The 27,169-nt window shown below is 42.0% G+C and overlaps 1 protein-coding gene across 3 annotated transcripts in view; it reads right to left on the reverse strand.

The window, feature by feature from the left end:
- DCLK1 (doublecortin like kinase 1) overlaps nucleotides 1-27,169 on the reverse strand; it is a 323,007-nt gene that overhangs the window by 44,733 nt on the left and 251,105 nt on the right. Inside the window, exons 7-11 of one of the 3 annotated variants that reach the window (XM_082602552.1) lie at nucleotides 15,392-15,476; nucleotides 12,377-12,485; nucleotides 5,420-5,477; nucleotides 4,791-4,910; nucleotides 796-942 (exon numbers count right to left, since the gene is read on the reverse strand). In XM_082602552.1, coding sequence (XP_082458678.1) covers nucleotides 796-942; nucleotides 4,791-4,910; nucleotides 5,420-5,477; nucleotides 12,377-12,485; nucleotides 15,392-15,476 — 519 coding nt within the window. Of the gene's footprint in view, nucleotides 1-795; nucleotides 943-4,790; nucleotides 4,911-5,419; nucleotides 5,478-12,376; nucleotides 12,486-15,388; nucleotides 15,477-21,566; nucleotides 26,441-27,169 lie in introns of those variants that run through there. The other 2 variants (XM_082602551.1, XM_082602550.1) reach the window with 2 other exon arrangements.

Raw genomic sequence — 27,169 nt, forward strand, 5'->3', positions numbered from 1 at the left:
TAGCATCTCGGGTCGGGGTGAGAAACTGAATATATTTCATTAACATTCCACCCTGAATAGCCAACAAAATTTATGATACTCCCACATTCACTAGTTACAGCTCCCCGATGCCCAGCCTCTGTCTCCTGAATTCTCTCAATACGGTCCCCTTAACAATGGGGTTAGGAGAACATCCTCCTTTGCTTCCATGAAGAACTCTCAGTGTTTCCCCAGAGACACGAAGTTCATGAAAAGCAAACCAAATGGGCCTAAAGGGAGGACGGAATGTCTCTGATCTTTAAATCTGTCGTCATCATGGTTATTTTTATGCTGAGGGGCTGGTGTCTTGAAAACTCACAATGATTTATTCTCTCAGCTCTGAGATCATATCATTAGGACGTAAAATGGGAGACTAAGACAAAGTCTACAAAGGCTTCCATTTTTTTTTCCCCCCAGGTAGAAGCTTTCTAACACAAAAGTGCTGTTGATAAATAATGTCAGTGTAAATACTCCTCATGACTGGCCTGGCCCATGGTCTTAACCATCGCCCTAGACTTCTTGAGCTCTATTCCTGTCCCCCTGCCTCGGGTTTTTATTTGCTAATAAATTAAGTGCTCCTAACGGTACGCCAACCCTGACAGATCAACTTAAAAGACTAGTTTCCAGCTAGTTACTGAAGGCCAGCTGGAAAACAGCCTTTACAGTCATTTTTTTTTTTTTTTAAGAAAATGGAAAAGCAAAAAAAAGAGAGAAACGTTCATATTCACTCATGAATGCTTGGAACTCAAGACGTCCTGCAGTTGGAATCCCTCTTACCAGCAGATTCTCTGGCTTGATGTCACGGTGGACGATGTTGACGCTGTGCAGGTATTTGATGGCGCTGGCCAGGTTGTACAGCATCCCACTGGCGTCTCGCTCAGTGTATTTGTTAGTGGAAGTGATGGCGTCGAAGAGGTCGCCTCCCTGAGACAGAACAGCAGGAGGAGAAGCACGTTAACAGATGGTCCAATGGGGCTGCCTGGAGAGGCGCCTGACACGCTATAAAGGGAGTGAAGGATGTGTTCAGGGTCTCTGGGTTCCGAGGGCTTTTCCTGTCACCTCTCTCTCCAAGGCCCGGAGACCTTAGAGTGATTTCTCTCCCCACTGTGAGAGCCAGTGACATTTCCTCCAGAGCTCAAAGGAAAGAGAGAGGATTCTCTGCCTTTAAACTCCCAGCCAGGGAGGGGAAGCGGAGCCAGGTTTCCAGGGCAGAGGCCTTGGGACACCTGGGAATCCTGGTGGCATGTGCTACCTGCCTCATGCCAACTGCCAGCAGAAGGTCAAACTCATAATCCCAAATCTCCCAAAATGAGAAACAGGTAACACTGCAAACTGCACCCTTAACAAAATGCTCTGCTGCCTTGTGAAATTAACACACCACACACACACAGAGACACACACACACACAGAGTTCTCTTCAGTTCTCTAGATTTAGGTCTCTTGGCGTGGGCGTAGTGTTTTCTTTTTCAATAATGTGCTTCTTTGTAAGAACAGAGAAAAGGACCAGAAACTGTCACTCCAAAGATGAAAGAGAAAGAGAGGGAGGAGGGTGGAGAAATTTCAAAGAAAGTTTTCTAGTACCATTATCCATCTGAACTTTTGTTTCCACTGTTCCTGGCTAATTTATCGTTATTTGGTGAAACAAAGATTTTAGGCTCCAATTTTAGATCCATTTATTTGAAACGCTTTCAGCCAAGTTGGGTCTGATTTACAGACAATGTGTGCATCCTTCTTGCACATGAGGTCCCAGAGAGCCGAGCCCAGTGGCTGACTGTGTTCATCTGTTACCTAATGAGCTAAGAGATTTAATTTTTCTTTTAAAATAGCAAACGCAAAATAGAGCACATGTAGGCTTACGATGTTCAAACCCTGACCTGGCCCTCTGTGACTGTATAATCTCTGTTCAGGGGTGGGGAGTGTCTCCCACTGACCCTCCAGCCGCAGCCGTTCCCAAGCTAAGCACATACATTTTTTTCCAAATGAACACTTTCCCTCTCAACATTGTCTCTTGCAAAGGCAAGGCTGCTCTGTGCGGGTTTCCACGCCACCTCGGGAGGTGGGGTTTTCACCGTGGTTTGCGTGAACAGCACGCCGGACCCTGTGTGGGGCCATATGGGGTGACCCTGCCAAGCCTCCACCATCGTCCTGGTTATCTAGGCTCCAGGCAGCCTGTAATCTCATTTCTTCTTCACCCTCAGCAGATCAGTCAACAGATCTCACCAGTCCTCCCTTTAAGGCCTGCCTCTGACACAGCCTTGTGGGCCGTCCCCCGGCTCTTTACCCAAAGCACTGTGTGCAGGGACCGTCACCTTCCCACTCGACGTCTCCTGCTCTCGTCGTGAACTCAGCGCTCCCTTTCCACGGCTCTCCCCGTTCTGCTCCCAACCCTCGTTCCAACCGCTCAACCTCGTTTCCTGCCTCCACCTAGACCAGCTACGTCTACGCTCCAGGTAGGGTATGTCTCCCCTGGTCAGCCGCACGGGCCGCACCCCCTCCTCACTCCACACCGGCCTCAGCAGAGCCGCTTCCTGGAGTGTACCCTCCACTCCCGTTGTCTTCCTCCCTCGTGATGACCCCTTAGCAACGGGCCCCAGGGCCACCCCGTCCACAGGCCTCCCTTCCTCCGAGCACACAAGCAGTGTGCATGTGTTTACGTCTGCAGCCAGAAGTCTAAAGTCCCGTTCCTGGTAATTATGGAATTTCACTCCTAAGAACGGTCACTTCACTGTTTTCTGGAACACAGGCCTCATTTATCCTACAGCTTCAGGCTCCCCTGGGCATCCTGCTGGCCTCTCAGGGTTTGACAAGCACAGGCCAAGCAAAATTCCTCAGGGGGGATGTCCTGGGAGACTTTCAGGTCAAGCCTGGGGTTGGCCTTCACTTCTCGGGATGCTTTCAGACCTGGCCTCACGGTGGTTCTCGGTCAGACTAAATGTAAGGGTACAATATTATAGTGGCTCAACTGAGGAGTCCCAGTGCTGGACTATGCAGACACAATCCGGCCTTGTTAGGCTATCCTGGTCACCCAGAGAGAATTCACAAAGGCTGTTAATGGACAATGTTGGTAGTTACCAAACTATACGTGGTCATTAAGTGCCAACATGATATCTTCTGAATAAATGAAATTGACCTTTCTTCGTTGGAATAAACGGTTAGCATTTTTATCTCCCTTATTCTCAAACGTGACAGTAACCTGTGTTACTACAAACAAAAAAGCCCTCGCCCTCAGAGGAACAAATCTTAACTTGAAGTAGAAAAAGAACAGGCTTCATCTATAAACATAAATAACCACTACGTTAAAAAAGGCCAACAGATGTAAAGCAAGGAAAGCCTGAATAGTGAAAGTGTACAGGCCCTAGAACGAACATTCTTCTATATAGTAACAGATTCGTTGATTAAATGCTTGCCTGGTCTTAAATCTTTACAGAAGGAAACCCCACATTCCAGGGTGCTGATTCCCACCACCAGCTCAGGTGAGCTTTTTTTTTTTTTTTTTTTTTTTTGCGGTATGCGGGCCTCTCACTGTTGTGGCCTCCCCCGTTGCGGAGCACAGGCTCCGGACGCGCAGGCCCAGCGGCCATGGCTCACGGGCCCAGCCGCTCCACGGCATATGGGATCCTCCCAGACCGGGGCACGAACCCGTATCCCCTGCATCGGCAGGCGGACTCTCAACCACTGCGCCACCAGGGAGGCCCCTGGTGAGCGATTCTAAACAGGCTCCTGGAGCCCCCGCTGCTCACTGGCGCACCGCTGATGGAGAAAGTGACGTGACTAACTTATATCACTTTACAACTAATGTAGAAACTACTTACGTCTTCAGTTAGAGTGACATAATAGAAAAGGCTTGAGAAAACTACGACTTCATGAACAGGAAACATTCAATTCTTAAAAACTTCTAATTAAGAACATTTCAAGCATGGAAGTAGAGGGAACAAGGGGGTTACCTTTCACCCAGACTCAACCATCGTCAACATTTGGCCGTTCCCATATTCTATGATTGAGCAGAATACAAACTGAATCTTATGCGACAGGATGAGACTGTAACCTTCAGCGAAAGGTGGCAGACGATTCACGTAATTATTAAGATGGGGCTCTTTTTCTATTCTGGTGGTGTCTCACAGTGTAAAGCCTGTTCTCGTAATAATGATACTTCTGGATGCAGTTCCTGGAAAAGTGAACAGCTTCTACTACAACAATAACAATCACTGTATTGGCATCGGATCCCTCCTGTGTCACAGAAGCTGGTGAAGGACCTCCCTCTTACCCTCACGATACCACTCCTAGCCATTTTGAGTCCCAGCGATTATTATTCTCATTTTACACAGGAGAGAACCAAGGTACAGACAGGTATGCCTAAGATCAGGGAGCTATTTATGTCAAGGCTGGGACTTGAACTTCTGAGTATAATTCTAGGGCTAATACTCTTAACCATTATGCCAATGCACAGAAATAAGAGACTGGATGTGGGTGGGAGGAAATAAAGGAGAGAGCTCTATTATATAGAAGAGTGGGGTGGGGCTTCCCTGATGGCGCAGTGGTTGAAAATACGCCTGCCGATGCAGGGGACGCGGGTTCGTGCCCCGGTCCGGGAAGATCCCACATGCCGCGGAGCGGCTGGGCCCGTGAGCCGTGGCCGCTGAGCCTGTGCATCCGGAGCCTGCGCTCCACAACGGGAGAGGCCGCAACAGTGAGAGGCCTGCGTACCGAAAAAAAAAAAAAAAAAAAGAGTGGGGTGCCTTGTACAGGTTTATCTCTTTCTCCAAAATACACACCTTTACTAATTCCATGACAAGATACAGCTCCGTTGGTACATCCATCTCTTCAATCAGAAGAACGATATTGGGATGCTTCACTCTTCTTAAAATAGACACCTCATTCTGGATCATGTGCTCCTGTTCAAGGCAAAAGTTACCTTAATCAATATACACATCAAAATATATGAGGAGCTAACTCGAATGAACAAAACTATACTATTTGAAGATCAAGGGAGATGTATTTTGGGTAAAATATAAGGAGTCTATCTTAAATTCTGATATTCACATAGCCTAGAATTGCCAAGAGATGTTGAAGGTCCTTAGAAGATGCTTGTAATTTCAGAACCTACCCTGGTAAGTATAACTGCATATAGAAGGATGAAATGAAACTCAGATCACAAAAGTAACAGAAGAAGTAAGCAAACAGGCAAACACAGAGAAGGAACAGAAATAACATCCAATCATTCCCACTAACTTTTATTCCAGGAATATTTATAGAATAAAGTTTTATCCTAATACGTCTATAACATTCTGTTCCACCAAAACACAGCTCCTGGCGTAAACTTATGTTTATTCGGGAGCTCATCTTTGTGTTTCGTCCTGCCTCCAAAACACTGTATTTTCATAAGAATAAACCTTATACATACTTTGCCTCGACACTTGCTTTTCTTGATAATTTTCAGAGCATACTCCCTGGCAGTCGACCTGCAAAGAGAAAGTTTAAAAAATAAATAAATAAAAACAACTTAATTTCAGATCTTTTGAATCACCCTGTTAAGGATTCATTTCTTACCGCACTGATCTTGCACTGTGGTGTAACTATTTTGTAAAACATTCTCTTTTCCTTTTTTAAAAGAAATAAGTGAACTTTAAGGGGCTGACCAAGTGTGAGGACAACGGACATGCCAGCATAGAAACATTCACAGGCTGCTAACGCTGTCATACTTGTAGTAAAACCGCTGCTGTGGCCAGTCCCAGGCCTAAGTCCCCCTGCAAGGTGGCTGTGCTCTGACCCTCCCTCTGAAGTGGTGTGGGCAGGATGCGAGTTTCTGCCCGTCCTCTTCCCAGTCTCTCTCTTGAAGTTCTCTCTCCACGAAGTGAAGTGTAGCTGTGACAGTTTTCTGAATGGCTCTCACGGCCACACTGACAACTCTCAAGAAGCAGTTCACACTCTTCAGACTTGGGTTGTGTGCACCCCTGGGTGTTCTGCTGGAGAACCAGCGGATGAGGTGCTCGAGGAATATAGAAAGGGATACAGCCATTAACTGAGCATCCCGTGACCTCTTGGGCCTTTCATCACTGTCTCCCTTGATAGAAGTGAAATGGAGGTGACAATGAAAATGAACTCGCTTTGCCAGAGCCTCACGGCCGCACTAAGATCAGAACTTGGAGCTCCCGGGGTCTCTGCTTCGCATGCAGCCCAGCCAACACTGCCCCTCCGCCGTGGTGGGTGTGTGAAGGAGGGCTTAGTCACACTGCAGCTTTAAACAGCTTCCTCATTTGTGTTACCACTTCCAAGACACTGTAGTGCCAGCCACGACAGGTCTACCGTCAAAGGACACAACGCATACTTAATAATCATCAGAAACCACTACTTCACAAGCGCTGCCATTTCATATCTGCTGGGGAAACCAAGAGAGTCTAGCTTTTCACCTACAGATAAAGGCCAGTTTTAGGGGTCCAAATGAATACAATGGGAGTGAAGGTGATCAAGAACAAATTTTTAAAATAGGGTTTTAAAATGTTCAGTATGGAGAATTTCCCAGTTGTACATTATGGCAAGAGAGTGATGAGCCTCCAAACACATCGTGAGGCCAGATATTTACAGTGTGGTTCAAGGGCATCTTAGAAACCATTCATGTCATTTACTTCTAAAAATTACTTCTTCCACTATACCTCCAGGACCTTCAGGGTACTAGCCTGCGGTCAATGCCAAAACATTGACCAAGTTGTTATAACTGTACCTGATGAATGAAACTAGATTGAAACAATCATTTTCAAGCTGATTTCCTCCACTAGAGAGCGCTGTGGTTTGGATGCGAGGAGGTGAAACCCCTCTGCCTCAGGGCGGCTCCCCTGCCCGGGTGCAGGGTACCCCGAGCAACCCGAATTGCCTCAGCCTCGTGAAGAAATGGACTGAGAGCCCCAAGTATGCCTCTGTTGATTCTTCAGGCCCCCGTGTGGGCAGAGAACATGATGGAGGAAGGCTGAGTCAGCCCTGGCTAAATGCAGGGCTTGGGGTGCTAGATAACCCCACATAAACACTAGACCTTCAGCAAGGCTGTGTGTGTACTATGGGATGGGGGTGGAGAAAAAGCACTTCAGTTAGAGGGCCAACAAAATACTTCCCGTTAGAAATTTTAAATGTACGCGCAAACAGATAAACGAGAACGTGAAATTACTCATCTACGAGGGGAATCCTCATATCACAGAAGGAGCACAGGGTCCCTTTCAGTAACTCTTCTTAAGAGGCTTCTGAAGAGTATGTTTGCAAATTTGAAAACATTTAATCAAGAGGAAAACTAAAAGCTGAAGTGTTTCTGGATTCTGCTTTTCGTGAATCACTAAAAATTATGACAAAGCAAATCTAAGACTGGAATACATGAGCAATTTCCTATCTAGTTTAAGATGTTTCATTTGATGGCAGGGCATCTGGACTCTTGGTCTGACAGCTTTGATAAAAGCCAGCAGTCCCAGGCAGGAACAGAGAGCTAGAATGGAGCCGACACTTGGATTCAGTGCCTCCACAAAGGGGATGGATGTGGGATGGTGCTGGTCAGAAGATCAAGGAAGTTCTTGGCTTTGTCCTCCCCATGGCTACCAATTGATCCTCTGTTTCCCTAGAATGAGTAACACTTCAGCCTTGCTACACTCAAAGCAGAGAGCTGGTGTGGGACCCAGGAAGGCTGAAAATCCTCCTCTACAGCCGGATAGACAAGGAGCAGAATTCCCAGGGAACGAGAGGGTGTATTGGCTTCCAGGACACCAAACAATCAGGTTAGATGCTAAGCCTACAGCTGAGGGGAAAATGCAAGCAAACCTGGGCTGCAGTGGCCCTAGAGCTTACTAGGAAAAAGGACCTTGTGGGTTGACTACCCAGAACCTTACAAAATAGGATTAAACACTCAATTAGATTTACCCGTATTTTATATCAGACAGCGAGCCCTGTGGAGGACCACCGAAATGAATACTGAAAGGTTTCTTTCTGGATTCCTTGAGGACAGAACTATAAAGTCACAATAAAATCCTTAATTACTAGAAGTGCATATTTATAGGAAAGTAGCTGAATCTGGAAAATGAGACTAAAAACAGGTGCTAGGACTAAATGTACACCATAAGAATAAAAACTTCACTGCTTGCTTTAAGTTGGTAAATGAAAACATTTGGCAAGAAATAAAACCTCAAATAAAATATCTGCCTTCCTCCGTACCCTAAACTCTGAGGACCACTGCCCCCAGGTAATCATTCAGCAAGCAGTAATGAGCATGGTTCTTTGGTGGCTACAGAGGTGATAGAGACCTGGTCTTTGACCTCAAGGAGTCTACAGTTCCGTGTGTCAAGAAGGAGAGAAGACACATGGATTGCTGTGGAACATCCAGGCCATTTGCTTGTATGCTCCTGAAATTATATTCTTGACCTTTTATGAAATTACAGAAACCTCAAATGCCACAGCCAAAGCGGCAACAGCAGAACAAGCTTTGCTTTCCTCCTTGTCTACAGGAACTCAATTTGTAAAGTCACTTTCCTATTAAGTTTGACCCAAGGCTAGAGCTCGAACTACCAGGGAGAAATGTCTGAATTTTACAAAGTTGAACTAAACCTACTTTTTCAGGTTTGTACTAAAAATGGTTTGGAGAAAGCTGTCTTGTTTAACTGAATGATTCTCAGCCCTGGGGCGGTCTTCTTCTCACCCTTTCCCTCAGCCCTGGAGAGCAGCAGAATGTTTATGAAAAGGGTGCTCTGGACCAACGTGCTTCTGTTGTTTGCTCTGTTTTGAAGATTTTTACAAAGATCGTGTGGAAGAGGAAATGTGGCTTCCCAGGCATTCCTCTGACACAGCATTTGCTGAATTTCAAGGCAATCCTTTGCTTATGCGTCAGGTTCTCAAGCAAAGGGGCCATGTCTTGACTCTCTTTGTAGCCCTGGAAATGGCCCAGCATAGGCCTGAACTAGCAGGGGCTCCAAACATGTTGGTGGAGTTGTGAAAACTCCAGAGGCTGGTGGCAGTTAGGATAGTGACAGAAAGACCCCCTCCCCCAGGAAAGAGGGGTTGGTAAACAGCACCCTTTGTTTACCAAGTAATCATAATAAAGCTAAATCTCAGCCTCCTCTGTAAAGCAGAAAACTGAGGCATCCCAGAGTGTCTTGTCAAACATCTTCAGAGTAGAGTTTTATTTTGAATTTGAACTTGGGCCCTATGGCTAGAGGTGCCAGAGCATCTTTAGGAAGGAAAGAGGAAAGAACACTGTCAGGTAGCTGAGAGATACTTAAAGTTCTTCATGTTGATTCATCCTCCAAATCCCACTTCAGAAGGAAATGCTTTCCAACTATAGGTACCCGGCTCTTGAAAATTCTGAAGATTTTCTAGGTGGATGCAACCCATGTTGCTGACACTAAAGTCTTAGCTCGTTCGGGTGGGTTTGGGCCTGCCTACCTTCATTGCCAGCGCCTTCGTTGTGTAGTTCTTTGGGTTTACAGGTGGAGGAGAGAAAGAGGGGATCACGAGCAGCTAGAATTTTAATCCAGTTCTGATGCCTACGGTGCCAAAACGTACAAGCAGTGCGGGTGGGGAAGAGGACCAGGAGCCACCTGAGACACTGTCCCTGCTCACGACCGCATCACTGGTACCCGAGGCTTGAGCGGTAATTAGTCCACACAGAGCCAGGAAGCCAGGGATGAAGGGCGTCTCATCGTGAGCCCTCTACCCGTGCTCGGACCTCTCCCTAGTGCTTTTGAGTTTTCTTTGGGGCTTCGAAAGGCTCCGCCAAACAACTTCAAAAGTCCACCAACGTCCTTTAGCATGTCCTCAGGGCTCCTGAGGCCACTCGAGACTGCCATGGGGAGATAGGCAGAAATCGAAACAGCCCTGGCATCCCCTAGGACGGGATGTGCTGGCACGGGACCAGGGGAGGGCCGGCCTCTGCAGCAATGTTACTGCATCCATTACTGCAGGAAAACCTTCCCTGTGACACAGCATATTATTAACGGAGGAGAGGTGTACTTGCTCTTTTTAATACATATTCGTCCTTTAAAATAGGACAGAATGCACCCCCGCAAGCAGTGTGCGCCATTCAAAACATTCTTAGTCCCTTTTTATTTTCCTGGACCTCTGGAAAATATTAAAAGATTGTTTCGTGATACCTCTGGGGAGAGAGGGCAGATGCCATATGTCCCTGTTCCGCGGGAGCCGAATACTAACTTTTGGGGAGCGATCTGGTGTTTAGACTCTGACGATTCGTATGAGGCCCACGAGGTGAACTCATGCAAAATGAACACAATCCAAACCAGAAAGAAAGAAATTAATTTAGGATGGAGAAATGATAAATTTCTATCAAGGGAAGACCGGGACTGTGGGACTGAGATGCTATCGTGTTCCGAGGACGAGCACATGGCCACCACTCCAGACGCAACAGATGACGCACCCTGGCAAGGAACCAGGCGCCGCGGGGGAAGGGCACGGGGATCTGCCAGACACGGGGTTTTCTGCCGCAGAGGAAATTAAGTTTAAAAGGGCCGGGTCTGCTATCAGTAAAAGGTATCAATGAAATATAAAATTATATAAATGCATACACACTTCCACCCATTACTTTGGGGATGGCTTTCCCGACTTAACTTCTGTCTTCTTTGTACAGGGACAAATGTGTTGTGTGTGACTTTGGCTCAGTGAAGCCACTTTCTTACGGAACACCCCTGGTCTGAGGCAGGAGGCACTGGTGCAGGGTGGTCCAAAGGCGTGGGTTTTGGAGCTGAACTTGCATCCATGCCTTGCTAAGTACTTCCTAGCTGAGTACTTAACTTACTTGGGCATCTAGCTTCTCCGGGCATTATTTATATGAGATGGAAACAGTTTGGGATTATATATAAGAATCCCATAACTATGGGATTATTATGATAATTAAATGAAGTATCGTAAGTTAAGGGCCTTATATATAGTTTATGCTCAGTAAACAGTGGCTGCTCCTGTTTGAGGAGGTGTGAGGCCCAGGAAAGTCATGGGAAAATTTCTATATTTCTCAGTCATGCAACAGATGGTCAAGCTTCCTGGTGGGAGTGGGGGACTGAGGGGGAGAGGGGAAAAGCGGGGTAGCAGGATCCGCAAAGGGGTTTTTCAAGCTGCCTGTCACTCATGCCCGTCCCCAACCCAGAGCGGCTGCTCTAGGGGTCGCTGTCACCGTCCTCAGGAATGGCTTGGCCCAGCTGCTATGTTGAGTGGGGCAAAGTCTGAGACCCACTGCCCCAGGGGAGCCTAAGGAGGGCTCCACTACCTTAGTCGGGCAAAGGGTGAAGGGACGCAAATCAGTGGTCACTGGCCAAACTCAGGACCCTCACGGTGTCTGAGGCCCTGGGCAGACGTCCAGCTCTAACGTGGCATGGATCTTCATTTCTAAGTCAAAGGACCTGGAGAAAAATAAGTTCTGGGCCTTGCAGACAGAGCCTCTAGTCTGAGACGTCCTCTCTGAGCGGAGGTGGAGATAAAAGCGTTCTTTCCACACAGTGTTGAGAACTCGGCAGCGCACAGGGCCCCCTCCCAGGGAGTAGGCGAAAGCGGAGCAGAGAAAAGCAGTGGGGAAGGTGCTCAGCCCAGACCAGCCCCCAGGAAGCCAGCGGACACACTCCCTGAAGGACCAGGTGGGTGTCCCCGGCTACCCAGTACTCTGCTCAGCAGCCCTGAGAGGAAGTTGCTGGCTGACCGGGTCCCCCTTAAGAAACGAACTCCAAATCTCACGCTGGGCTTAGGGTTTGAGGCAGTCTTGATCTGGGCTATGACTATTACTTGTCACTTCTCCAACCAGTAGCCCCAGCTACTGTCCTTGATTAGGTATCAAGGTCCCAGGGATAAACTTTTCACTCTAAGTCCTTCCCTTTGGCCCACAAGAGTGCCTAGCTCATTCATTTTAAAACATTTTAATGTACTAAATGCTGTTTTCGTCAGGATCAGAACAGATACATTTTGAAGTTTTTTGAAGTTACTGTATTTAATTTTATGAAAGTTATATGTTAGAGATATACACCCCATATAAGAATGTTCTGACCTTTACAAAATGTCTCCAAAAAGTGCCGAAAAAACTATTCAATAGTTTTTGTTTGTTTGTTTGTTTGTTTAACAAAATAAGAGGACTTACCTGAAAGCTCTGGCAAAGTTTTGCTGAGTACATTAAAAAGAAAAATCAAAGTCCTTAATTTATAGATTGTCCCCAGGAATCACTACATTTTTCAAATCTGTTGTTAGATGGGCTTTCCTTTCTTTTAAATATTTTTTACATCTGGAGTTGAGACATTAACCTATTCCATATGTGCCACAGACCGCAAATAAAGACGCTGTCTCGGAAAACATAACGCCAAGTGCTTCCTTTAAAGCTCAATGCAAATGATATCCTTCTCACCTTTCTACACATTCCTTGACAACAGCAAAATTTCCATCTCCTATTGTCCTTCCGACTTTATATCGTTCTGTTATTGTGGCTGGAATCTGGAAGCCTTCCTCCAGCACTTCTGAAAGAATCATTAGTATGTTTTTATTGGTAGAAAAGGGAACACAGATGTTGCACAAAAGAGACGTTTAGAAGTATCATCTAATAGACTGGAACTGATTCAGCGTCAATATGTCATTTTCTGTATAGGGAGGCCAGTCCCCGACTCCCACCTCCTTGCCGACATTGCATCATCATCCGTTATTACTAAGACAAATGATAAACTAAAAGGAAACGTAAAATGTATGGGTTCCACTGCCACCTAGGTAAGAGCAACTTATGCTTTCAGCCGCAGTGGGGATTCTGAGGAGGAAGGTTCACTTTTCATTTCGTGCCAATTTGATCAATAGCGTTTACTGCATACCCATGGTGTCCAGAAAAATGACCTTCCTAGGTAGGGAGGAAAATGCAGTTCATAAGGGACTACGGGCCGCCTGACATTGTACAAGTATGAAAAATGCCTGCTGTTTGGACACTTAGCTTTACGACATCCTGAAATAGAGATCTCCGTAAAATTCCTTATGAACTAAAGCAATGATTGCCACCCCTCCCCAGTATCAATGAGCAGATTTTAGACAAATTTCTCACCAGCAACCTGAGCAGCAGATGTTGAGTTAAAACTGCAATATCTATTATGTCTGTGAACAGAAGAGTTTTGTAGTTTCAATTATGTTAGTGCCACTAACGTAACGCATTTTCCCCCTTAAAATGCATTTTGAAATATTTTACAAATGCCTGATAATGCTTTAAATATCTAAGGCCATAAAACTAAATAAGCCACACTTAGGTCACATAAATACAATGGATAACCTTTAACATCTTAGGGGTATAAAAAGGCTTTTATAGCTGGGCTCTAAAATTTACATGCTTTAAAGTTATAAATCCTGGCTTTCCCTCAGGCAACCTGAATACAAAATGTGATGGAAGCCTAGTGTGCTTTCTAAATGTGCTCCTTTTCTGACCTTTAATCATAAACTGAGACTAAACATTTCTTCTCAAAATAAAATTAAAACCGTAGGTGGCAAATGGGCTTTCTTGGTGATTTCCGTGTTCTCCTTGAGTTTAGTCTGCAGGGTTGGGGAACGGGAAATGGAAACTCACAATCAGCAGATAGCTGCTTTAGGACCCTTACTTATTCTGGTTTTGTGATCATTTCCAGTCTGCACCACTCTGGATTCTAGAGTGGAGGAAATTTCTGGAAAGCGTGTTCAAATGTAGGACATTTGCTGCTGCTGCTTTTGTCCTCGGCATTTGTGCAACCTCTGCACCTCTTTGCAGGTGACATTTTACGTTTAACCCACTAGAAGCTATCTCAGTGGTCTCCGGAATAGAGCGAGACCTGGGGACTTACCTCCACTCCCCCCACCCCACCGTCCATCTCACCCCAAAGAAGCCACAATTTTGCCTCCGTTTGAAGGATTCAGCCTGGGGATTTTTGTCTCGCCCATGGTTATTACAGAAAATGGTTGGAGAAGTTTCAAATCCACTGCAAAGCACCCGAATTTACAAAATATCTCTCGGATGACGCGGTCTTAAGGCTCTTTACTACACGGATAGTAAAAGTAACCATCCTTAGCTGTCAGAGGCAACCCTGGCTTCCGACGGGAAACGCAGGGAGGTACTTCCATCCGTCCTTCCACCGGGCACCCATCTGGAGCACATGGCTTGGGACCTTTCTTCCTGACTATTGAAAAAAAATGTATCTTTTAGGCTTTTGGCTAAGAAGACTTAGCCAAAAAGGTTCCGTCAAGGACCATTTCATTTCATTAGGTAAATAAAACGCATTGGAACAAAAGAGGCTTCTGGATGGCTGAATTCCATACTTCTGGAAATACCAAAAAAGTCTGATATTACATGGTAGTCAGGAAATAATCCTTGGGTAAGTCAGGTATCTCACGTAACATAATAAAAGCGTTTCCCCCAAACGGTACTTTATCGGAAAATTAAATATTATTTAAAACAAATAAGGGGTGCCGATTCTGTAACAGTGGCTTGATCATATCAGTTTTATACTTTAGTTTCTAAATACTTTCTCATAATTGATTTGAGCCTGATAATAACCCCCAGGGAGGAAATAGGCATATATTACAATCTCCATTTCATAGAAGAAAAACTGAGATGTGGAGAGCAGAAGAGGCTTATCTAAAACAACCCAGGAGTTAGCAAAAAAGTCTATTCTGGAATCCACGTCATCTCACCACTTTCTGAAGTGAATTCACTTAAGGTCCAAAGAATATTTTTGCAATTGCCATCAATTCATTCTTTCTGTAAAGCCAGATTTTCACATGTTGACTTCACTTAAGTTAGAGTGTGTGCTTCTCTCCTAACACAATCTCTTTCAATATCATCTAGTAGAGAGACAGAGGGACTGCAGGGCTATCACAGTCAAGCAAAAGAGTAAAGATGTAGGGGCTTCCCTGGTGGCGCAGTGGTTGAGAGTCCACCTGCATCACGGGTTCGTGTCCTGGTCCGGGAAGATCCCACATGCCGCGGAGCGGCTGGGCCCGTGAGCCACGGCTGCTGGGCCTGCGCGTCCAGAGCCTGTGCTCCACAACGGGAGAGGCCACGAGTAAAGATGTCTTTCTTGTTCCAAAAGTGAACAGAATTTGGAACAACAAAGGCAACAATTACCCCCTTTTATTTGCAAAGTGGGCAATAGCTGGCCTTGTTAGGTTGCTTATACCTTCAGAGGATGGGAAACGCCTCCACATTAGGCTAACTCCCTCTTCCTGGCCCCCGAGAGTAGATACCGTCCCTGGTGGGAGCCACGTTCAATCCTACCCCCTTGCTATGAGCCTCTGAAGCTGCTTCAGGCTCATTCTACTGGAGAAGAGACAGTTTCCTGGTGGGTGTAAATTAAGCCGGCCCATCCTCTGCCCAAGTACAAGCTGAGCCTTCTCCTCAGACACCAAGTCCAAAACTCACCACCTTCTCCAGGTCCGTCGTTCTCATCCATCGAGCTGCAGACTTTGGTGGATGCAAGCGAAGTGGAGGAGCCGCCATGCTGAGAGCTCTGGGGGGGAAACAGAAACAGAGAATAAACATCCTCGGTCCCACTACCCGAGTCTCCAGGTGCTGTGCCCAGCCCAGAATCTCGGGAGGTAACCATACCCACCACCAGGGAGAAATTGGTCTTAACACTAGGAAAGGGAGGTTCTTAAGACTATTCAGTTAGGACTACCTCTCCCCCGACCCTATTACCCAATAATAGATGGCGTTAACTAAGTCAGGCTCATCATTGTCCATTTGGATGTTCCATGACTTTTTATTTCTTTTTCTCAAAATTCGCATTCTTTTGCTCACTGTTTAGGTTTGGCAGATTTGAGGTATCTCACCTCACTCTTCCACACTCTCATCTGCAAACAGGCTTCAGATAAGGGGTCATTCTGATCTCTCTCTCTCTTTTTTTTTTTTCTATTAGTACCATAGAAAAAATTTTTCTTCAGTTTGTTTTTTATGGAATATCCTTTAAAAAATATTCAGCTTTGCCACATCCTTGGAGAAAGGTTAAAGAGTGGGTTTCTTAATTCCACTTTGAGATAAAGGCATAAGCACTAAGCAAGTTATTGACACATTAAATGTTACATAGCAAGAAACATTTACTTATTATTACTTTTACTCCTGAGGCAAAGATAGAACTGAAAGCCTAAGCCTGTGATTCCTTTGTAAATTTTGGGTGTATCTGGACCCAAGACCCATGAGAGCAAACAGGGTAACGACTATATTACAAAGCTCAGAGGATGAAACAATACCAAATATTTAATACTGTGATCAGCCACGAGGCAGTTCTTTAACAATGAATCTTTCCACTCCTCTATCTATCCCTTGAGAAACCAATTTGCACATTTCAATGCTATTTCTAAATAGTGAACACAGCTTGTCCTAAAAGATCCTCCTTCTGTTTCCCTGGGTTTATCCACTTGGCTGGCCTGATGGGAGCCTGGAGGCGGTGAGGGGCGGCACTGGCGCACGGTGCCGGCTGTCTGTGGAGCAGAGAGAAGGGAGAGAGCGTCTGTAGTTGAATTAATAATGAAGAGGTGGCGAGAAGCAAAGGTGACCTACTTCTGCTCTGCTTACCTGTCTCCCTTCAACCTCCTCCCCATTCCATCCAGCCTTAACTGCGCACAAAGTAAGTAGGAAGAGAAGGTTTACGTACTGTCATTACGCCCAACAATATCAGGAAATTCAGAGGTTTTAGTTTTCACCCAAAGGATGAATATAATCGGGCAAACGCTACTTCAGTCACTGCAACGCCACTTGAGTCAACTGCCATAGCACACTCTCCTGGGTGCGCTAAGATGGCCACGTTCCACGGGGTGAGTTCATTCATCAAAGCTGACAGGCGACACGACGGGGATACGAGTTAAGTTCATGACACGGATGCAGCTGCCTCCTCATGGGACCTTCTAGAAGTTTTGTGGTTACTCTAGTACACCACATGCCTGAAGGTCACCTAGTCTGTGTGATGTGCCTTTTATTTTCCAGTACTGTAATAATCCCCCAATCCATCAGCCTGGTGACTTGAGCTGCTTCCATCCTCTCTCATTCAAACTCCCTTTGTGACCAGAAGCACGCATTTGTCCTGTGGCAGGCCAGAAAAGATTCAGATTGTGACCCTGAAACAGAGTTTTTCTTGCTGGGACACTAACTGTGTTGTCATAACCAACTCTGTCGAAGGCACTATAAATGTATGAGCCTGTAAGTGTGCTCTTCTGACTTTTACGGATGTTTGTTTGTGAAAACCTGATATTTATAATATTGGAATACATGGCTGAGACAAGGCATATTTACGATGTCGAGGTCTGGAGAAAAGAAACATTAACGCTACCGCATTTGAGGGGAAGGTGTGTGTTTTCCAGAACAGGGACATCTTTTATCCCTTGTGTCGTTGCTCGTGCTGTAGACAAACGGTGTTCCAAGCAGAAAAGCAGTAAGGAAGTGTCTAAAATGTGGACTTTGTCTTCTGGGCCTTCTGATCCTTGAATTTCTTCCAGCAGCATCACAAATGGTGTTTAATAATGCAGACACACTGTGGTTTGGGATGGCAGGTGCTGTCCTGTCATATGGCGTTTTAGATTTTAGAATACAAAGACACATTCTTTCAGAATCAAGCATTCAAATTAATAGACTAGTAGCGTATTTCCTAGCAAAGATGTCCACGACTTATGGACTCAATTCCAAAATCTTGTTTTAATAAGAACGTCAGATACTCAATACAGAATTCTGACCCAAATAATACGAAAACATCTTTTAAACTGTAATGTTTAATAAACTCGCTGGATATTATTCACTAAACTGCCTTATCAACTAATGAATTGCATTTTCAATAGTGCCACCAAATATCTGATGCCCTGAAAGCTGGCCATAGTGCCAGCTGTGTTTTTCTCCACCTTATGAACAAAAAAACCCCTCAAGTTTTTAAGGCTCTGGTTAAAAAAAAAAAAAAAAAAGTAGGGTTAACACAAGTCTGCTTATGTTTAAAATTGCTTATTTTCAACTTTAGGTTTGAAAACATACTCCAAGTCATTTCAAATTTCATACTGTCTGAAGGTAACAGACAATTGTAAGAGAAAAACATTTAATTACAAACACGGTACTCTGAAAATGGAAAGTTCTCATTTTATTTACTATGCTCAAATGACATAAAATAAATGTATTAAATTTCTAACGGTGTTATCTCTTCTTTTCCCCAAAGAAGTAAGATAGTTAACATTATGCACTTTTCCAAGACAATGACCATTCATGGATTCAACGAATTTCAGGGACTGAAATGGACCTTAAATATTACCTGTTCTACCCTACTTCCACTGAGGGACCAAATGCCCACTACAAAAATCCCAGGCATGTGGTCAAATGGCCTCTGTCCAAACACCTCCAATACTGAGCACATTACTTCCTAAGGCAGCCCCCTAATTGTCAATGAGGGAAAGAAAGTTCTTCCTTAAGTTTCGTTCAAATGATGCCCCTCTACGCTTCCTATTTGTGGTTCTTAGCTCTCACCTCTGGAGCCACCCAGTACAGTGCATTTCCCAATAGGACAATGTTTCCGATATTTGGAAAGAGATACTTGGCCCCTTCTGTGTCTTTTCTTTCTCAATTTCAATAATCCCAGTTTTCTGGGTTGTCAGTCATCAGACAGGGCCCCGTGACCCCTTGACCCTCCAGTTGTTGATTTCTCTGGTTAATGCTGGTGCTCAAAACAAATGCAATATTCTAGGTGCACCCTGACCAGCACAGAGAGAGAAGGGTAGAGCTTTCTTCCTTGTGAATAGAATATTAATGCACTTGAAGATCATACTGGCTTAACAGTAACAACATAACTTTTAAGCCTACACTGAGCTCACAGTGTGTTAGATATCCTTGTTCTGTATTTGAGAGGTTGGTGTTTTGGATCAAGTCTAAGACTTCTCATTTACTCATGTTAATGTCATATTTATTACATTCATATCCTTCCAGCCCGTTATTTTTGGATTCTGATTTCGTCACTTAACAGTTTTGCTGTCTCTCCCAGTTGAAGTCATTCAGTAACCACCACAGCCCTTTGAGCACCCTGGTAACTACTCCTAAATATACTACCTTAGACGGCGTGGGAACATTTTGATTATTGCCCATAAGTCTGATTGAAGGATTTTTAAAATACTAAAGGGAAAATGTGTAGGTTCTTGTTCTTTAGAATTAACCCAATGAGATGAATCAGCCTTTATCTATGACCTACAGAAGCTAAAAGACCCACTTATATTTTTGCATGCTTATAAATGAAATCAATTTACTTATTTGGTTTTTCTGAGAAGGTAAACCATTTTATAGGATACATGATGATAAGATTTTGTGTTTGCTTCAGTCAGTATGCAAATTCCAAGGCATATGGGTGTACAGTGCAAAACATAGTTATTTTAGAATTTAATGCAATTAGCTGCTCTAAGAGATATTCTGACATTTGAAATGTCATCGCTTCCAGGCAGATTTAATGGGAACCAGGTGGACAGGTTGCTGGCACCTGGATGCTTTTATGGCACACCTTCATAAAAGCACTGGCCTAAGTAAGAACACATCCTAAGTGTAGCTCTTTAGCTTTGGATCATGTAACAGATGGAGAACATATCACACTTTTTTGAAGTAAGTGAGAAAGCTGACATAACAGTTCTAACCACATTTTACCAAGATGTATCTGACGACTATGTAGTAAAAAACAGTTCATTTCAAACATAAAATGGTACGAGTTCCTCCTGCCATTTGTATTAATGGCACTCAGCTGGGGTCCACACCAAATAATGACTACAAAAATATCCAATTGATCCAACTGATGTAATCAAGGTAGAAAAATCTCACCAGATAACTTTAGCTTTGTCTGGATAATTACATTGTTTCCACTTCACATTCTGTCTTGGCATGCAGTTATTACTTTAACATTTTTTTTTTTTTTTTTGGAAAATGGCAGTAAAAGAATTTAGAAATCAACTGGATCAATTTTATAAAGGAAACACAACCAACAAATATTTAACAAACTCAAATAATTGTCTTGGTGATCCTGACTTGAGGCCTATAGAATGTCTAAAGATGATCTCATATAACAAAATTAAACCATAACCTTTGTGTAGAGAGCTTGAAATCCAAGGGACTCTGTGTATATAGAAAAAAAAACATATATTCATTTACTTTCCAAGTGGGTAGAGAACAATAAGTTGATGACATCAATCTACAATAACTAACAAGGCTCCATTACTTGCAACAAGGCACAAAAGTAATTCCTTTTTCCAAACTCCCTTGTCTGCTTTCTCCACAGTATGCATAACCTAAAGTTTACGGCATAGCAAACACACGCATAACTCAGAATGAATACTGAAACGCGTAAAAAGTTATAAACATTTGGTCAAAGTTTTAAAAGGACTGTAGAACTGTCATTCATAAAATAGGTTTACTTAGAGGAAGAGAAAATGAAAATGGGAATACTGGCATTAAATCTATGTTAGTGAAACCACGGAGCCAAGATATCAAAAATAAACACGTTTAGTTATGACTCTGTTGTACGGGGCAGTCTGCTTTGTTGCTACCGTCTAGTCACTATGCTCACTTAAAGCCAGGATCTGTACATTTAGAATCTCAACTATTTGTCTTGGTGGGCACCAGGTCTCCTCTTAGGACTTTCTCGCTGTGAAATCATAGTTTGGAAGGGGAATCTCCTCTCAATAAAATAATGCCCTCCATGATTTACTCCTCAGTTTGCATTCCCAGCACTACGCTTTCAGGCACCTGCTCCATTTCACTTTGAAGTCTATTATATTCAGAAAGTAGAAGCACAATCTGGAATTTTATAAATTTGTAAACATTCCTTCCAGCTGTACCATTATTGCTTTGAGTACTGACTATATTTAGGTTATCATGGAAATAATAAAGAGAACCAATTAAAGCAAACTATAATTTTAAGGTTAAAATGAACCTAGTAAAAATGTTGGATTTAAAACCAGAATTTTAGACTTCTATAATAATGTTAATGTAAAAAATTGTTTTCTAACTAGGCCAGTAAACTTTCTATTCTCCCTTATATACCATATTAAGAATGAAACAGATTATGGATTTTTGTTCTATATTAAAGTTGGGTAATCAAGTTTGTTATTATAGTTATCTTATGATATATTTATTTAGCGCTTTTAAAATACCTTTCATACACACACATGCACCTATATACACATGCACATTTTTTCCCCCTGCAAATTAGATGACCTTGGGAAAAATGCCTTCATGCCCAGGAGGAAGTTACTACGGTTAAAATTTCTTTTTTTCAACCAGTTGCCAATTTGTTTGACATATTCACCATTAATGCAACCCTGAGAGGAAAGTGTATTAATGATTTTAATATAACCAACTAAAACAGAATTCTTCCACAAATAGTCTTATTTCATTGTTATTGTCAGTATTTTATACTTTGGATGTCATGCGATGTCATTCTGCAGTATCTCAGGTATCATCTGCTGATGCTAATTACATCATAAAACACCATAAATATGATTCTGAATGTAACCCTTACCCCACACAGTCATTTCAATTTCAATGTCTACTTATCAAGTTTTCTGAAAGAAACTCACTGAACAACGTAGGTGGTTTTTCCTGTTTATTATAGTTATTTTTAAGGTGGTAAGTGTCACAACATTAACTTTGAGGGGAATAACATGGTCCAGTGTGAAACGCAAGGTACAACATTTTACAGTGAAGCCACAGTACAAAGTGATGGAACTTTCAAAATTGGGTAGGTCAATGAAACATTTCATCATTTCGCTCTGTAAAACTCTGCTGATGGCTTCAACTAATGGACTTTTAAAACATGTTGCTGTTTAAAACATTTTAACAGCAAATGCTTTTTTTAAGAGAATACACATCCGAGCAACTCAAACTGTAAGCAGGAAATACGTCAACCTCTCTACAAAAATTTTATCCAAATTTACAACATTCATAGTGTATTTCAAAGTAAAATGTCCTTAGAACAAATAAACTCAATTCCTTGCTTGTTGATGAATATAAACTCAAAGAAACACATCACAAGAAAATTAACTTTCATAGTTCTTTGCCTATGACCTTTCAGATACCTACTACCCTGGCTTCAAAACCATTTTGTGGCCATATATAATACAAACACCCATGTATTGCATGCATCATTTATACTATCTTGGAATTTATCCATCATCTTTACTAAAATGAACCACATTTTAAAGACACTATATATCATGCACCCTGAAAAATTACAGCTAGGGCCTCAGATTTCCTATCTTTTCCACATGCATTACAGGCACAAAGTTACAAATATTTTTCAGCTGACAGTATAACAAACTGCATCAGGCAATTGGTATTTCGAATTCAATATATCTCTAATTTTCATACTACAATTCTGTGGGATATCGTTGTCACTGACATGCACATTTAGAGATGCTAGCCAGGCTAATGCAAATACGCATAAATAGGAAATATATGTATATATAGCATTGGGTTGCCCAAAAAGTTCATTCCCAATATATTCATCCAATTAACATTTTCAGGAGTGTGTATATTTGCTATACACACATACAGGAAGTATAGTAGGGTTACTACTGAAAATATGTCGATACTTTAGAATTGTGTTTTGAAAGAACATACAAAACTGCCTTACAGGTTATCTGGCTTTGCAATTCAACTTACTTCAAATCAAACACAGTTTGGATTCTCTTCGATTTATGTTTCAATATAATTACTCACCTACTCACAACCCTATAAATCAATACTTCCTTTTTTTAGTGAATACTGACTGACAATCACCACATGTCATACACATTAGAGAAACACCAGTGATAGTATATAATCATTTTAATAATAGAATATCAGGACATAACAATATAAGCATTAATGTATGCTTATATTTAGTAGTTAACACAATATTGGATTTATCTGAATTTGAAATTTTTGTTTAACTGGATTCCAAATTGTTTCAAATAAATCAGTACATCTGCCTATTATTTGGAACCATTTTGCCATACTAGTTTAGCAAGCTACTTTTGAAGTTAAATATGCCTCAATTAATATGTCATCAGTGATGATTTATGACATGAAAGGTTTTACATACAATTCCACAAAAGCCAGTAACTTATGAGGCTGTGTCACAAATACCATACTCTACTATTTATGGGCTATAAACATACACAAATACTTACATAAGCACACCCATATACACACTGAGCCCTGCAAATTTACGTAAACACCTACACACCTGGGTAGATATATGGCCACATTTGAAAATTTTAGTGGTCCAATAGCTAAAATATATGGAATTATTTTTAAGGATATTATTCTATATATTCATTCATTTGTATTAAGAAATGTGGCTTTTAGATTTCATTATTTTAAATGAAAAAAAAAAATCATGTACAGATCTGCAGTGGATGCAACCAAAATACCCCTGCTGGTTAACACAGGGAACACATGTGGCACATGAATTCTGGTTCAAATGTTTTTAGAAGATAGTATTTGATATTTTCAATATTTACATGAGGCAATATAAGAACACAGGGATGTGTATAGATGGGTGTGGACCTGCCACGTCTCACAAGTCTATGACAGTATGAAAACATTGGGAACTCCTGCCCCACCCCACATAATTAAGCAAGACAAAGAAGAAACAAACCATGTGGCTTTCAGAACCAGTCTTTTGAGTTCACACTGAAGTTTACACTTGATTTATAATTAGGTTTTGCATTTCTAAAATGCGGAAAGCAGGGATACGTTTATTGTATCGTTCTCTATGGTGTCTAAAGGTGAAAATGTAAGTGCCAAAGATCCAATTTTTCCTAGAGTGCAATGTCTTCACAGAACATTTAAGGTCTACCATAAGGACAAAAATGCATTGCTTTTGCTGGAGGTCTCTTCTGCCCAGTAGAACAATTTAAAGATTCAGTGTCTAATTTTTTTTTAAAAGAATTCTATAAGTAAGTAAATCTTAAGTGCCTATAAGTCATCAATTTGGCTCCACCAATAAACTGAAAACTTCTGGTTTGTTGCTAAGGATTTTTTTTTTTTAATTTCTTCTTTAGTATAATGGAATTATGCTCTGCACAGGAAGAGATCTCAAAGTCTATAAATGGTGTGCTGTTTCAATCTCTGAGGGATTTTAGTTTCAAAAGTAAATGATATATATTGCCCCTGAACAGTCGTTTAATAAAAGTCATATGTTCAAAAGATTAAATGCTGTGGAATAGCATTTCCCTCGGAACTGCTTGAATGGAAAGTTGGCCATGATATCTATCGGCAATTAGTACAAGTCCAGTTTCTTTTTGCCATGTCTAAACAAAGCCCTGGGCTTCATATCAATTGGCAATATCTGCCACTTATCCAGAACAAATAGCGTTTATTGGACCTTTCTAAGCAGTAGTTGTCCATAAGATTGACAGTTCAGGGAAGTTAAAATTATTGGAATTTATTTTTTGTTCTGGACCATCTGACCCCACCAGATTTAGGTTAACTGTTCCACTGCTTTCTGTGCATTTTTGACAGTTCAGTCAAATACATACTAATCTTTTATGGACTCAACTGTATTAAGTAATGCATCTTACAAAGACATAACTAGAACAGACACCAGCATAGGCAACCTCACAGATGTTTACTGTTTCAGCTAAAACAAAGCAGCCTTTTGATCTCAGCAGGAGTCTCTGTTCATTTCTATTGGAAACAGTTTTAAAATCTGAAGTCTGGAACAGGTATTATGAACTGTTCTTTCAAGATGGAATGGTTCAGTTTGCAGTTCTCAAATAACCTGCCAGAGAAGTGTCTTTCTCTGCAACAGACAGGATAATGAGGCACTAATTTTTATAAGGCTAAGTTTTCAAATGCTGTTAGGTTGCCTGTACTGGTTTTTTTCTTCTTCTCCTTCTTATGGTTGGAATATTTTATTCACTTGGAAAGTGAGATAGTAACATATGTAACTATAAACCAGATGGTAAAATTTGATAGTTGAGCAATTTATCAAGGAGATAAATGGATAACATTTAAAACAGTATATGACAACTGAAATTCTCTCCATTTTGAACCAAACATTTTGTTTTTAAATTCAATCTTCAAGTAAAATTTGAAAAAAAAAACCAAGTAAAAGCCTCCAAGTGGCATCATACATTTTTAATTTATCACCTACTGAGATATGTCAAGCCTGTAAAATATCAAAACCATGCTACACAAGTCTTAAATTGTTAGTGTTTGAACTAGTAAAACTAAATGATCACTAGGGTATGGCTTAAATACAACAGACCATACACATTAAATTAGTTCTTAACATTCAGATTAAAAATAATTGTTTTATGTTTAAGCAAAGCTGACTATAATTTTTAAACAGAGGACTAGGAAAGCAGAATTAGTAGGTTAATGTTTAACAATAGGTTATAATCATAGATTTACTTAGTTTAACACAAAGGAGTTTTGCATATGAAAATTTCCAAGATCCAGGATTTATCAGAGTAGAGATTTGGATATTTGGGACCTGATTTATGCAGCACCATTTAAAAGGATTTTGCTTTTCAAATTGGTTTTTTGGAATAAGTCCAGACACAATCTTTTAGGTCTGTATGTTTTAAAAAAAAAGCTTCCTAGCTTCAGCATTTACATATTTGAAAAATTATATATATGGTTGTAGGGAAGAATTATATAATTTATAGCAATGCCATTGAACAAATTCTTCATGTTTAAGCTATACTTATGCTGTTTTCAATGAAAGATAAGTTTAAAGAGTAAAATTTACTTTTTACAACAAAAATAAGGAAAGTTCCTATGCTTAACAAGAGAGTCTTCAAGAGATATGTCTTTGACATGGGTGTTTTTCCTCACCTATACTAACCCACAAAATGACAAGTAGCTCTGAATATTGTCTAGGAAGAAGAACCCTACTTGAATATTTTGATTATTTTGCAATAAAAGTACTTTAAAACCAGCAATGTAAAGTTTAAGAAGAATATAACTTTAAGAAAAAATGTCTGCTAGTGGCATTTTAATCTGCTTAGCCAGAAAATCTGTACAGAACTGTACAGAAAATTTGTATCTACATGTTTACTTATGATCAAAATGAAAACCCCATCTACAGAAATTATGACTGTCTTGCTACACCATTAGCATGTTCTGAAACTAAGATCAGGCCCATAAATGAAATTCACCTAGAGCCAGGCCTGGCACAAAAAACCTCACCAATTGAGCCAGTTTGTGTTCAAGCTCCCTCAGTCAAATCAACGTAGGAGATATAAAAAAATATCTCTTTCAAGGATTAATATAAAATGCCTGGATATCTCCTTCTATATGATTTAGGCTTCATAATTTCAAGGTATGCAAAACTCTTTTGTGTATTTTGCTGTTAGACTTTTGCTTAGGAAACGTGAAACCTTCACCCAACCACAAACCATATACACTGCTCCATTGTCTCTTTTACACTGAGTCTCCTACTGAATCCAAATCATCCGAAGAGAGGGGGCGATACAGGTCCTGTAAGATGAAGGGCGGTATAGATTTGTTTACTTGGCTTGCTTAGGTGCCCTGTGGCTCTCTTAGGAGTGGAACAACACTGAATGGGCATCCTTGGTTTCTGACGTCATTGAACCCGTTAGAGTCGTCAAATTTGGATAAGAGGAAAGATCATGAAACCATCTAAATAGATGAAAAGGGTGCTTATTCTGCCTTATTGGCTTGATCCGCTCATGAGCTTTTGCCTTCCTTTGTGTCCAGTTGGGTTCTACAGCCCTTGAGGTCTGTCAACACCAACTCTGCTACTGTGTATCTAGGCAATTCTTCCTTGAACGTTTCCTTCCCATTCTGGGTAGAAGAGGAACGTGCGTACCTCAGGCAATAATTTATTAGGAGCCCCAGCTGGCATTCAGGAAATTCTGGTCCCAGAGCAGCAACTCAAGGGTTGCATTTGCACCCCGCATACACCCAATAAACATTGCCTTTTCCAAATGGTATGTTTGGAAGACAGAAAGAATGCAAACTTGACCTCCCTGCTCCCTTCCCAGTGTTTATCCCGGTTCCCCAACCGATCACCCATCACCTTCCCTCTTCTTCCCTTCGCCCTTTTCTGCTATGAGATCCCTCTGTCGGTCACCAGGCAACGAGCTCAGATCTGCAGAGACTGTCTGGAATCCTGGCTTCTTTTCTATTTTGAACCACCCACTCTTCACATCATTTGACTGATCAGATAATCTACAAAAGTCAGCC

Source organism: Mesoplodon mirus, assembly GCF_964341445.2.
Source record: "Mesoplodon mirus genome assembly, chromosome: 17".
NCBI lineage: Eukaryota > Metazoa > Chordata > Mammalia > Artiodactyla > Ziphiidae > Mesoplodon > Mesoplodon mirus.